Source organism: Protopterus annectens, chromosome 12.part0 (genome assembly GCF_019279795.1).
Source record: "Protopterus annectens isolate FY-2018-M chromosome 12.part0, PAN1.0, whole genome shotgun sequence".
Lineage (NCBI taxonomy): Eukaryota > Metazoa > Chordata > Ceratodontiformes > Protopteridae > Protopterus > Protopterus annectens.
Genome location: NC_056746.1, coordinates 453,133,017 through 453,147,120, shown reverse-complemented (window position 1 = coordinate 453,147,120; position 14,104 = coordinate 453,133,017). Strand labels below are relative to the sequence as shown.

The following is a 14,104-nucleotide window of genomic DNA, read 5'->3' as shown; positions in this document are numbered from 1 at the left end:
TTCTAGGACGATGGATAGATATGGGAAGCGCATTTTTAGTTCAGCGGCTTTTTCCATGCGGTCCCTGAACTATTTGACCCATTTTACACGTCTGCAGAGGGATCTAGTCAAAGAGTTGGGAGATACCCTCCAGGGTTCTACAGATGCAGCTGTCTCAGAGAAAGTGACAGCGCAACTTAATACCCTAACATCGATTGTTAACTCGTCCGTGGGGCTGATTTCACGCAGCGAAGGTTCGAGTAGGGCAGCAGCTTCAGCGATTGCTCTTCAGAGACAATCCTGGATGCGCCTATGCTCCTTTGCGGAAGCCTTCAAGTCTTCCTTTACAAACGCCCCATTTGACGGTGCCACTCTTTTGGCCCCAAGGTAAAGGAGACCCTTACCGGTGTGAACAAGAGGGAAAGACTCTGTCTGCTGTCGGAGTCCGTTTTTCCACCCAACCAGACCGTACCCCAAAGGGCAACGCGGTGGGAAAATGTGGTTTCGAAACAAAGTCAAGGGTCTTTCCGGGCACACAGGGTGATGCCCCTCTAGAGGCAGAGGAGGGGCAGAGGTGGAAGACGCCGCCCTGGCGGCAGAGGGTCCGCAACATCAAGGTGACAGGGATACACTCCCTGGTAAACCTTTCCAGCACTCCTGAGAGGAGGCCCGACTGTCCTGCTCTGGAGGCAGTCGGGTCGCTTAGCCTTTTATCCTCAGGCCTGGCAAGATATAACTACAGACAATTGGGTAAAAGCGTAGTTACCAGAGGTTACACCATACCCTTTCTATCTTATCCCATTCCAAAGAAAAGACTCCCAGATGTACCCCCATCTGCGAGAGCCAGCAGCTTTAGAAATTTCAAAGTTGTTAGACAAAAGAGTCATCCAGCCAGTCCCAGCGGACCAGCAAGGATTCGGGACTTACTCAAGGTTCTTTTAGTTCCAAAGAAAACAGGGGACTGGAGGCCCATTCTAGACCTGAGTTACCTCAATACTTTCGTCAAGAAAGAAAAGTTCGAATGGTCACGCTTCAGTCGATCCTTCCATTTCTACAGAAGGACGAGTGGATGTGCTCAATAGATCTAGAGGATGCATACTACCACATCAAAATGGCCAGGGCATCCAGAGATCATTTGCGCTTCCGGCTGGGAGCCAGTCACTTTCAATTTCGAGCCCTGCCCTTTGGTCTGACCTCAGCCCCAGGGTCTTCACCAAATGCATGGCAGTGGTAGCGTCTCACTTGAGACTTCAGGGATTCCAGGTGTTTCCGTATCTGGACGACTGGCTCCTTTCAGCCACCACCTGGCGTCAACTACTGCAGGCCAGAGACTATGTTCTTCAACTGTGTGTCCACCTAGGGATCTCCGTAAATTTCGGAAAATCCTTACTTCAGCCATCACAAAATATCTTGTTCATAGGAGCAGAGTTAAACACACGGCAATTAATTCTGAGGCTTCCCACAGAAAGGATAGTATCGCTGCAGACTCACATACGTCTTCTGCTCTTGTCAAGGAAATCTCCTGCAAAACTAGTTCTGAAGGTGTTGGGCCTCATGTCAGCCTCCCTTATTGCAATTCCCCTGGGAAGGCTGCACATGAGAGTTCTACAATGGCTACTGTTTGCTCAATGGTCATTTCAACAGCTACCTCTAACACACGAGATTCTCATAACAAAGACTTGCAAAACAGACCTAAACTGGTGGCTCCAAACGTGCAACCTTTCCCAGGGAGGCCGTTTGTGCTACCGCCTACAGTTACGGTGACCACGGACGCTTCCCTGATAGGGTGGGGGCATCTTTCAGGGACAGACAGTCCAAGGCGAATGGACCAATTTGGAGTACAATCTGCACATCAATGTACTAGAGTTGAGGGCAGTGTTTCTAGCGTTGCAACACTTTGCTCCCCTTCTTCCTCTAGGGACTATTGCAGTTCAGACTGACAACATGTCGGTAGTCTGGTACATAAACAAACAAGGGGCACCAGGTCCTATCAACTATGCAGAGAGGCCATGAGAATTTGGCAGTGGGCAGAGTCCACGGGTCGCTTTCTAATAGCAACGCACATCCCGGGTCATCCAACGTCATAGCCGACAAGCTGAGCAGAGCAATTCTGCTACCACGAGTGGCCTCTGAAACAGTCAGTGGCGAAAAGGATTTTTCGCACATGGGGCCAGCCTTCCTGCGACCTGTTTGCGTCTCCAATGAACGCCAAATGCAGGAGCTACTTTGCCCTATTACCCTCCAGGGAAGTCCCCAGGACGCACTGGTTCTGATTGGCCCCGGGACTCCTGTACGCATTTCCTCCATTTCCTCTGATACAAATTTCTCCAGAAAGCCAGGAACCTTCACAGGACGATAATTCTCATTGCTCCATTCTGGCCTCGTCAAATTTGGTTTCCCTCCTGAAAACTCACTGCATTCGGGGACCCTGGATTCTGGACCCAGAGCCGGATCTGTTGACTCACTCGTCAGGGGTTCCCCATCCCGCTCCTGTCACTCCATCTAGCAGCTTGGCTGCTCCAATTCCCAACTTAGCCAGGTCTGATCTCTTGTCACCAGCAGTTCAGAATATATTAGTGGCTTCGCATAAGGCTTCCACTACTAAAACATATACTAGCAAATGGAAGCGGTTTGTATTCTGGGCGAATACACACCACGTTGATCCCTTTACAGCTCCTTTGAATAAGATTTTAGAGTTCTTGACAGACTTATTTCATCAGGGTGCTTCTCCTGCTACTCTAAGAGTTCAATTGGCTGCCATTTCGAATTTCCATGTGGAAGAGTGTGGAGCTCCTATCATGGCTCACAGACTTTGTAAAGCCTTCTTAAAAGGAGTTTTTCATATTAGACCTCCAGTCAGATCTCCTACGTCACCTTGGAGTCTAAACTTGTTACTATCTAAATTAATGTTGCCCCCCTTTGAACCTGCCTCTTCTTGCCCATTAAAATTTTTGTCCTGGAAAACTCTCTTTCTGGTAGCCATTACTTCTGCTAGACGAGTGTCTGAACTTCAGGTCTCTCCATCAAGCACCCTTATCTAATCTTTCACTCTGACAGAGTTTCTCTTCGTACCAATTTATCCTTCCTCCCTAAAGTGTGTTCTATTAACAACATTAATCAGTCCATTGAATTACCCACTTTCTTCAAAAACCACTCCAACAAAATGGAGTATATGTTGCACAAATTGGATGTTCACAGACAGCTAAGGTTTTATTTGGACAGAACAAAAGATCACAGAAAAACAGATCAACTCTTTGTGGCTTTTGCTGATAGCAGGAAAGGACTTGCAGTTACCAAAGAACTCTTTCAAAGTGGTTATCTGATTGTATAATCTATGTATACGATTCTGCAAATCAACCCCTTCTAAACAAACCCAAGGGACATTCCACAAGATCAATATCTACGTCTTTGGCTCATGCAGCTCGCCTACCTCTGGATGCTATTTGTGCGGCTGCTACCTGGTCTAAGCCACATACATTTATTTCTCATTATAAAGTAGATAAGGTTTCTAGGGACAGAGCAACCTTTGGTTCCACTGTGCTCAAGAACGTCCTCCCGTGAGTTCCTCAGGATTTAGGAGCTAGGGACGCTACCCATGTGTAAGAACAAACGGCGAGATTGAACACTATCACATATAGAAGTTATGTACTTACCATAACGTTCCATGTGGAGTGTTCATCTCGCCTTTGTTCTTACAGTCCCACCCTCCCACCCTTAGGAGGAACGTTCTTTGATGCCTGGCCAGAACCATTTTTACTACTGTCTTTATTCTCTGTACATAGTTGGTATACACATATACTTATGTGTCTGTTATGTATGTATAGATGTATGGCATGAATGTACTGTTATGTAGATTGGTTTGCTTGCAAACTAGATCTGAGGTAAAGGCAGAGGGGGATTGTGGGTATTAGATTGTCTCGAGCTTCTTCTCGATGCAGAGCTTGCAAGAGGCCGGCACGGAGCCGAGGATCGGCTCCGAACCCATGTGTAAGAACAAAGGCGAGATGAACACTCCACATGGAACGTTATGGTAAGTACATAACTTCTATTTTCTGTAAAGTCTAGCCCAATTATTGTACTCTGAGTTCCTGCTACTGAATCCATGTCTTTTACACCAGCTGTTTTCATAAATTTCTACAGAAACGTACCCTCTTTTGTTCTGTTTCCCCTTCTAGGCACCCCAGATACATCCTCATTTTTCAGGGGCCCTAGAAGCTGTTGAAGCCTGGGGGACAGAGGGTGAGAGGGGCACTTAGTGATCTAAAAAGGGCAATGTTTTAAAACTGTTTACTACCACAACATAGGTTCATTTGGAGGATATTTTATGCTTAGCCAATTTCCCTTTTGGTGCTTGAACTACCATTTCCTGATTGGTCTTACCTATCCCATGGCTGATAATTGTACATTAGCCCTAGTGAGAATAATTGTGAAAATACCATAGATGATTTGAGGGGACCCATGTAAGGGATGCAACATTTAGGAACTGCCTCTATCCATTAGTGGCATGAGGGGCAATACTGGAGTACATTTTCTATTACTCCTCTTTAGATCCAAGTTGCATTTGAATATGGACAGGGATGAACTTTGTTTTACTTGAATAGATAGTCTGTTCTGGAACAGTGGTAGCCTCTGAGATATATAGCCATCTCTCCACAACATTCAGTTTAGATACCTGGACTGAGTATTTCTGATGCCATTTGACGTGCTGGTGTTCATTAGCTCCATCAGTATTAGGTTGGAGGATACTTTGTATGCCAGACTCGGGTCACCTCTAAGCCTCTGTATGATACTGAGTATAGTGATAAATCTTTGAGGTGGTTCATGCAAGACCTATTGTTTAGGACTTGTATCCTTTTAGTAAGGTATCTCTGTGGGGCCCTAGGTAGGGTAATAGATTGAACCCCCCCCAGAGTAGCCCCTCATGCAGCAAACCCCTACTGCTCTGGCAACAGCCCCTTCCCCAGCCACTCCATTGTTCCGTTACTTAGCTGTTTCTCCTCAGTTACCATAAACATTGTTCAAACCTGTCAACGTGCATACTGTTTTCTTATTTGCTTCTACAATGATTACAGAAATTGAAGTAAAATGACACAAACACTGAGCCATTTGTTAAACAAACAATGCAATCTCACAGTGAAAATGGACTTGGCATGAGCAGTAAACTTCTCTGCCCTTAACTCACATTCATTGAAACGACATTAAAACCCACATTCATTTTGCATCTGGCCAGTGGAAGACTAAACTTATGTCTGGGCTGTTTTCAAACCATAGGCTCCTTGTACATTTTTAGGGCCCATGCATACATGAAAGCATTCTTTGATTCACCTTCTTGATTGTATTAAATTATATTCCTTGTATAATACAGCAGCACTTGTTAGAATGTGTTTTAAATTTGTAGTTTTGAATAGTCTATGAACTAATGACAAAACTACCCATTTCGGAAAATTTCAACCATAAAAGGCCTTTCAAACTTCTTTCATTACAATCCACCAATATCAGTAAATATGCAAAATCTCTGCAGAAGTAAAAGTCATCTAAATAATAACTTCATATTTCATTGTTTCATCTACAAATAAAAGTGCCTGTTGCCCTTGAAGAATAAATTGCCTATGTTATATTAAACAAATGATAAACTTGTAACGTTGCAATAGGGAATGGATGGCAAACTGATAACAGATTCATAGTTACTAGGCAACTCCTCCAAAGGAGGACATTCACAGGACTGCAGCATCCACTCCCACACAGTACAGTATCAGCAATCCATCTGCATACTGTGTGAGAGAACCCACAGCCTTCTGTATCAAAAGAAAGTATACTACCTGTTGTGCTACTAGCAGTGCAGACAGACTTGGCATAAGCAGCACCAAACTTCTCTTCCCCTGAAGCTCTCGGCTGCTTGTAAAATCCACTTGAAACTCAACTAAATCTCTCATCTTCACAGTGCAAGAAATCTGGAAAAAGCCAGAATTTATTTGGGGGGGGGGGGGGCAAAGGCGCAAAACTAGAGACACATTTTAAACTTGTATAATCTTAGAAAGTTGCTAAAATAATGTGTTGTGTTACCATGCGTTTCCTGAAAGATAGGAAGACTGAAACTTAAAGGGCTGTCATTATTTAGTGAATTCAGTTCTCACTGATTTTCCAGAAAACCGCAGATTTTAAGTGGAACAGACCAAAAGTATAAGCCGAATATTCTGGGAAAATCTGTACAATTGAGAGCTATGGACTCAACTCCTCAAATCAGAAGTGGTGGTATGGGTAGAGAATTCGGGCTCTTGCTCCTTGTACCTAAGGTACAGGGTTTGAGCCTGAGTAACATTAACCACCAGGTATACCTAACTGAAGCATTTCACTCTCTCTCTCTCTCACACACGCACACACGCACACGCACACACACACGCACACGCACACACACACACACACACACACACACACACACACACACACACACACACTAGCAACAGCAACAGGTAGCATATGTAAAAATTCCGGGAGTAAGTGGACTGTTTAAATCCGTGACGCATGCATGGGTCCTTTTGAAGCCTCATGGCAAGGGTACCTGTGGTTAGTTGCCTTTGTCACTTAGTAGTGGGCCAGGCTAGCCACTAATTGTTTTTCCAAGAGAAAGCAGTTGGTCTCGCAGATGGAAAAGTTGGGGGATGCGCGCTCCCTCCCTCTTCGCTCTATGGTTCCGGCGACCTTGTAATTTTTGCAAATCATTAGATATTCGCGTAGATCAGTTTCAGTAGATACAGCCTTCATCCATTCCCCCTTTTGAGCTTAGCTTTTTTGTCAGGGTGTGGATATGTGTGCTTCTGTTTTTTTCTAGCACATACCTACTTGTCAGGACTCTCGCCTCCCTTTTCTGAGACGAGAAAACTCTGAGGACTTGGTGCCCTGGCCACTCTTTTTTCTTGCTCTGTTTGAGCTGTGCAGTTTTTAGGATGTGTTGAAGGTGCCCTAAAGCTTTGGAAGGCGGATGACTGGTCCAGTCCTTAGGAAGATGTCTAGTATAGCTTAGGCTACTGTAACCGTAATTTATTTGAACAATTTCTGTTCTGATTTGTCCTTTATTGCAGGGAGGGGAGAAGATGGCAGTTACTGATGAACTTTTTCTGGTGAATGACTAATTGCATTGTTTCACTGTTTTGACTGCTAGCCAGTATTTAGCAAATGCTGCTTTCAAAGACCACTATACCAGGAGTGTGATTGCTTCTTATGCTTATTTCAAGAGTGTATACATATATCCTTTATAGGCTTTTGTTCCACAAACGATTGTTCATTATTTCATACCATCAGCAAAGTACTGAGTAATTCTGGATGACCAGAATCCACTGACACTTTGGTTTTATAAGACTGAACATTGTTAGTTTATATTTTTTGGCCCTTCTCCAGCTCAAAGCTCTAAGGAACTTTCTGACATTCATTTCAGTTAGTGTACTGATACGAGGCATAGCAGATGTTTTTTTGATGTATTAGGTGATCTGTGTGTGCGAGATCCTCCTTACTGAGTGCCTATTTTGCTCTCACTGTTCACCTTTGTTGGATTCCTCCATGCAAGTAGCTGCTGTTAGATTTTCCTTCTGAGTTAATAAGTGTTTATTTTACATATCTTTGTGTAATGCCACATTTGTTTTTGTTTGCTTACACATTGTTTATGCTCAGTGGATGGGGTGCACTGATAGGTGCAGGGGTAGGTCCACCCTCCTAGTCTGGCTTATGACATCAGTCTGTGTATGCCCCCGAGTGCAGAAGTTGAAGAGAAAAAATGGTAAGCTGGGAACTGCAGGGAAGCAGACTCCAGCAGTATACCAACTGAGCACACGGAAAGACTCCTGCAGAGATCAGATCAGGTGAGTACACGACTGCTATATCCTGTACTTGTTTTAGGACCACTGCATTTGATTAAGCCACTTTGAATGTTAATTATGAAACTCTACTTAATGTGTTATGTAATATAACGTGGTCATCCACCCAAGCTTTTAATACTTGTGGACATATGATAGTTGCTCTTAAATTTGTATGCTATGGGTATTTGTTTTAGCATAATCTGCATGAAGATCACTATATTTATTTCTTTGTCTCCTTCCACCATAGTGCCCTTGGATCAGACTCCACACCCCTTCCACCCTGGACATCTGTAGCCAATAATGCATGGGTGGCATTAAAGCAGGCACTGAAGGGTCTCTCTGTTGAGTTTGCACTACTTGCTGACAAAGCTGCACAACAGGTTAGTGACATCAGGCATACTTCTAGCATGCTAAATCATCTAATGTGTCTAGTAGCTGAGATTGAGTACTTGAGGCCTTTAAGATGTAGAACTGAGCTATTATATTTGAGGCTTCCTGCCTCCTACTGGCTAGTGACTTTAAGCATTTATAGTCTAATCATCACCGTTTATACCAGCACTATTTGGTCTTCTCCTGTTTTGTCTATCTGAAATAGTCCTTCATTGGATAGGTCCTCTGTTATTCAGCTGCACATCGCAGTCTTGGGTCTAAAGTGAAATTGTTAAGCTCCTTGTTAGATTTATTTCCCTCTCTCTATAGGCAGGGGTGGATATCAGTCAGCCATGTAGTTCACCTCAGGTTGTTCTTACTCCTGTGGATCTGGAGCTGAGAGTATGTAGTGATAGCATCAGCATTTACATATTATGTGCGTCTCACCACCCTGTAGCACAGTCTGTACATTTCCTTGGTACTGGGCTGCACCACGACAGAGTATGCTAGGATTTAACATGTCATTGCCTCCAGGAGAATGAAAATGGTGTTTGAATAACTTTTAATCCTTCCAAGTTGCCTTTGTAAGTTTCTGAAGTGTTAGAGGTAGAGACTCTCTGTCCTTACACCTAAGCTGGCTTCATTGTCAGTCATTCGAGTGATATTTGCAGATTCTGCCTTTAAAGAATAGGTAACCATCGTGAGGAAAACAGGAGCAGTCTGTAAGGGAGTAATAGTTCAGCTTTACAGTGTTAAAATGTAGTGGACTGACTAGGTATAAGCTATTGGTAGGCTGTCAAGGAGCTTGAATCTTGAAAACCCTGACCCTGAACTTGTTCTTCTCTGCCAAAAGACCCAACGCATCTTTGAAACTGTGAAAAAAAAAGTAGTGAGTCATAATTATTGTGGTATATTGTTCCAGATAATAGTTCTTAAAAGTAAGGTATTTAATGATTTTGTCCTTAGTTAGAAAAGGGCAAGATTCTAAGTATGATGCACATAGCTAACTGCTCCCATAGAAAATTATTTTATCCTTGAACCTTTGATGATCGATGGAGAAAGGAGTTAACCTTTTCAAGACATTCAGAGTAGTCAGTTTTTATTATTCCATAAAATATATCCGGACACATTCAAATTGAACTATAGATGCTGTTGTTTATCTGCAGAAAGTGGCATCGTAGTGTATAGTCTCGTTAATCACTAATGTAAAGTGTGTAAGAATTTATTAATCATTAGAAAATGCAATGCTAAAGACTGTACAGATTCTAAAATAGCTTCTCTAAAATTTTAACATTTAATGAAAAGTCAGATGTATTGTTTCTTATTGTCTCTAAATCTTTATAACATTATCAGACATGCAATTACTTTAAGGCATACAGAAAATGCAATTTTTCACCAGAGTGCAGACAAAATGTTTTTAGCTTTAAAGTTAAATAATTGCCAGATGCTCATGTGAGCAAATTAGTTTCTTAAGGCCCAGTAAGCTTTGACATTAGTAATGATAGAACCCAGTTTGCCATCATCAGCAAACTTGAATTCCACACCATGTTATTGTCCTGGATGTTTGGCTTAAATAAATAAAGCAGAAAAGGGCCTAGAGTGGACCTGTGAAGAACTTTACAGCTAATAAACCTAGATGCAGTGAAGTTTGATTTAGTTTGACTGGTGTCATTTGATTTGATAACCATATGGAAATCCACAGACTACTCGCTGATTAAGCTTATTTTTTTTTTTCATTTTTAAGTATGCAGAAGACCGTGAAATGGAAGGGTACCAAAACCTTTCAGCGTATTCAATTAAATAATATCAACTGAAAAACACATAGATGTGGCATCCATCACATTTAAGTAGAACTAGGTAAGATGGTAACACTGGATCTGGAGTTAATAAGTCCATATTGTAAATGTTCTAAATAGATGCAGACATTACTTACTGGATGATTTGCTTAAAACATTTCCATGTTAGTAATGTTGAAATTGTAGGTCAGTAATTGGAAAGCAGGGATCCAATATCACCCTTATAATATTTTTTTGCCAATTTTCAGGTGTATACCTCTAATATAAGAAATCCTAGAAAAGAAAAGTTAAAACTTACCAAATATTGGAAAATGTTCATGAATAACTGCTGTGTTAGCCTTAGCTATACGAATTATATCCTGCCAAAGATGTAATAGCCAGACAGTCTTCCAAACGCTTTCACTCCCTCCCTGATGTTCTTCGTGTTTCACTGTCGCAGTCATTACATTTGGGTAATCCGCCTGCAGGTTGCCCTCAGTTGGCCTGATTAACAAAGTCTTGGGTCCTGCGTCGATTGCTGTCCCTTCTTCCATGTCGTCAGGGGTATAAAACATGCAGCCGATGCCATTACATCAGTCTTTCTTGCCGTGCGGTGCCCGAAGCAGAAGCAGTTCGCAAGTGCTGGTTGGCTGACTCCTGAAATTTTCATTTTCGAGTTTCTAAACCGAAGTCCTCAACTTAAAGCTAAGTACCCCATTGGGGAAAATTTTTCTTGCTCCTTACCGATGTCAGTAAAAGTTAGTAATTGCATTACTTGTGGAAAGCAAATGCCTCAAAGATTTTCATTCGTACTGTATTCCTTGCCTAGGCCCTGACCACGACTTACCTTGCTGTCGTTTTTCTGCTTTATTTAATCAGTGCACTGTCTGTCATCGGTATATTTTTGCCTCTAAATATTTCGGTTCTCGGTTTAATTATCCAAAAATGTCGGCTAGCCGTCCAACTACCGGGATTCCGAAAAAACACAAAGATAGACAGGCCGCAGAGGTCCAAAACTGCCGACAACACTTCTAAGTCAGTCGCCAGTTCACCGGCACTCAGTGAGGTGCTTTTGCAGCCCCTGTTACCCGCTACTTCTGATTCGCAGGCCTCTATTGAAACCCATTCTGAGTTCGGTATGCCGCGAGATACTTCAACTATGGAACCCATGGATGTCTCCACCTTGGATGGGTCTGGAGCCACTGTGCAGGCACCGGCTTCTGAGGGTCTATTCAGGCCTACGGACTTGCATATTAAATCAACGCCTCCTTCATTGCAAGGGCCTAAATCTCGATCCATGTTTAAAAAAACGATGCTCAGGCCACATGCTCAGGCCCCTATGCCTAAAAAACAATTGATAAAAATGGCTGAAGATCTAATAATTCTAATCAGGGGTAGTCAACCCCTCCCCCACAAAGAGGCCTAGGGCTGAACTTGATTATGAATCTTCTGATCAGGGTTCTGTTTCTTCTGACTCTTCTGATGACCTGGATTTGTCTTTACTTATGAGGATTCTGATGCAGAGGATTCTATTCCCTCTGCTTCCCCTCCTGAGGATTTTTCTTTTGGGGAAACCTTACATACTTTAAGCTAGCATTTTCACTGGGAAAGCCAGGAATTTTCAGATTCAAAAAAGAGGCTTAGGGATTTCCTTCTTCTACCTCAGCATAGGCCTTTGGCTATACCTCCTGTACTAGACATTGTTAATGATGTTTTCTCGGAATCCAGTTTTGGCCCCTGATTCCCTGCCTCCTGCTCCTAGTAAACCTGACAAGATACTACAGGGTTCCTGAGTCCCACAAGTTCCTTTTCAAAAATCCTGTTGCAGATCCAGAGACTATTTCTCAGGGGCCCAAGGGCATTAAGGCTTCTACTGCTAAAAATCCTACCTCTTTTGATAGAGACTCCAGGGCGCTGGCTAGATGGGGTAAAAAGGTTTATACTTCAGCAACCTTGGCAGTCAGAGCTTTAAACTGCCAATTTCATATGTTAAATATCAGCAACATGTCATTGGACTGCTTAAACAGAAAATGATGTTGATTTCCTGACTGTGTGGAAAGTAAAGATTTACAGGACTTAATACATTCTGCTGAACAAGTTGGAGAACATACTTTGCAATGTGGTTTTGATTCTTTAGAGGCCTTTTGCAGGGCTGCTGTTACTGGGTTTGTGCTTAGAAGGCATGCTTGGCTTAAGGAGCAATCTTTGCCTGATCATGTTGAAGCTGAATTGTTGGATGCTCCTTTAAATCAGGACCGCCTGTTTGGCAAGAAGGCTGAAGAAGTTCTTAAAAAGATGGAAGATGAAGCTAAATCTATGCAAACTGTTAAAATTTTTTTACAAGTGCAACCTCCTAGATTTAGTAGGCATTGGCCTACTAAGAATTGGTCCTTTCCAGCTCCTTCCAGGTCTTCTCAAGCCAAACCCAGAGACAGCAAAATCCCCAGGTTTCATTCCCAGGGGACTCTCAGAACTAAGCAGTGGGGGGCCTCCACTTCCAAATCTGGGAATAACAAGGCACCCCCTTATGGTAAACGGTCTCAATATCTTCCTTTTAAAATTTCCAAGCACTTATCGTCTGACCGCCCCTTTGGGGGGAAAGATTGCTCTTCATGCAAAGAACTGGGAACTCATAATCCAGGACAAATGGGTTTTAAATAATGTCCCAGGGATACAGATTTTATTTCCACACGTTGCCAACACCAAATGGGTGGCCGGACCTGCCCCCATATCAGTGGGCAGAGGCTCAAAAACAAGTACTTTCCCTCTTAAGCATGGGGGCTATTCAACTGGTACCAGAAGAGGAAAAGGGGCAAGGTTTCTACTCCAGACTTTTCCTGGTACCCAGAAAAGACAAATCATGGCATCCAATCCTGGGCCTGTCTACTCTAAACACCTTTCTGGAGATTCCAAAATTCAAGGTGCTGACTCTTCAATTACTTCCTATGCTAGGCAAAGACTCCTGGTTGGCAACACTAGATTTAAAAGAAGCATACATGCACATCCCAATCACAGAATCTTGCAGAAGATACCTACGCTTCAAAGCAGGCTACATGCATTATCAGTTCTCTGCACTGCCCTTTGCCTTGTCTACTGCGCCCAAGGTATTCACAAAGTGCCTGGCTCCAGTTATTGCATTTTGCAGGCAAAGAAGTATTCAAATATACCCATACCTGGATGATTGTCTAATTCAGGCAGAATGCCAGGGCATACTTTTGAATCATCTGGCGTTCGTAAAAAGGGTTCAAACTTCTCTGGGGTACACCATAAATGAAAAGAAATCACAACTGGTACCCTGTCAACAAATTACATTCTTGGGAGCAAGCTTGAATACAACTTCCCAGATGGCTTACCTCACGCCAGAAAAGCAAATTCATTTGGTAACCTATTTCAAACAAGTGCCCACAAAAGCCCTGCTATCTGCAAGACAAATACTGCAAGCCTTTGGGTTCATGGCCTCCTACATTCTTCTAATTCCATATGCAAGACTGCATATGAGGAAACTACAAAAAGCCTATGGAGTCAACATTCTCACAGCCTAGAAACAATGATTCATATCATACCTTGCCTACGCCTAGAGTTCTTCTGGTGAACAGATGCCTGCCACCAAAACAGGGGACTACCATTCACACTAGCCCCTGCCACCCAAACCCTAACAACAGATGCATCACACTATGCATGGGGGGCTCACCTGGCAGGAAAGTGCATTCAGGGCAAATGGAACCCAAGTCAAATGCACCTACATATCAATCAAACAGAAATGTTAGCTGTACAGAATGGTCTGACAGCCTTCAAGGACTTCCAGGACAACTAATGGTAAAGACGGACAACACCACGGTTATGTGGTACATCAACAAGCAGGGGGGTACACAATCCTACCGCCTATGCAGACCAGCCATGGCATTATGGAACACAGCCTTGAGCTACCAAGTGCACCTACAAGCTTAATTCCTGCCAGGAAAATTAAATACACTGGCAGACGGACTAAGCCGAAACCTCATGGACCCACACGAGTAGAAACTGGAAACAAGGATTTTCAACATGTTGACAAGCGAATGGGGGAGCCCAGACATAGACCTATTTGTCACCCCCAGAACTACCAATTGGACAAGTTTTGCACAAGGACTCCTC

The 14,104-nt window shown here is 43.1% G+C and overlaps 1 protein-coding gene across 4 annotated transcripts in view; it reads left to right on the top strand.

Annotated features, from left to right (window-relative positions):
* Nucleotides 1–14,104, top strand: part of SNX8 (sorting nexin 8) — a 1,131,155-nt gene that overhangs the window by 568,493 nt on the left and 548,558 nt on the right. For all 4 annotated transcript variants that reach the window (XM_044089560.1, XM_044089557.1, XM_044089558.1 and 1 more), the window contains one exon: nt 8,077–8,209. In XM_044089560.1, coding sequence (XP_043945495.1) covers nt 8,077–8,209 — 133 coding nt within the window. The remainder of the gene's footprint in view (nt 1–8,076; nt 8,210–14,104) is intronic.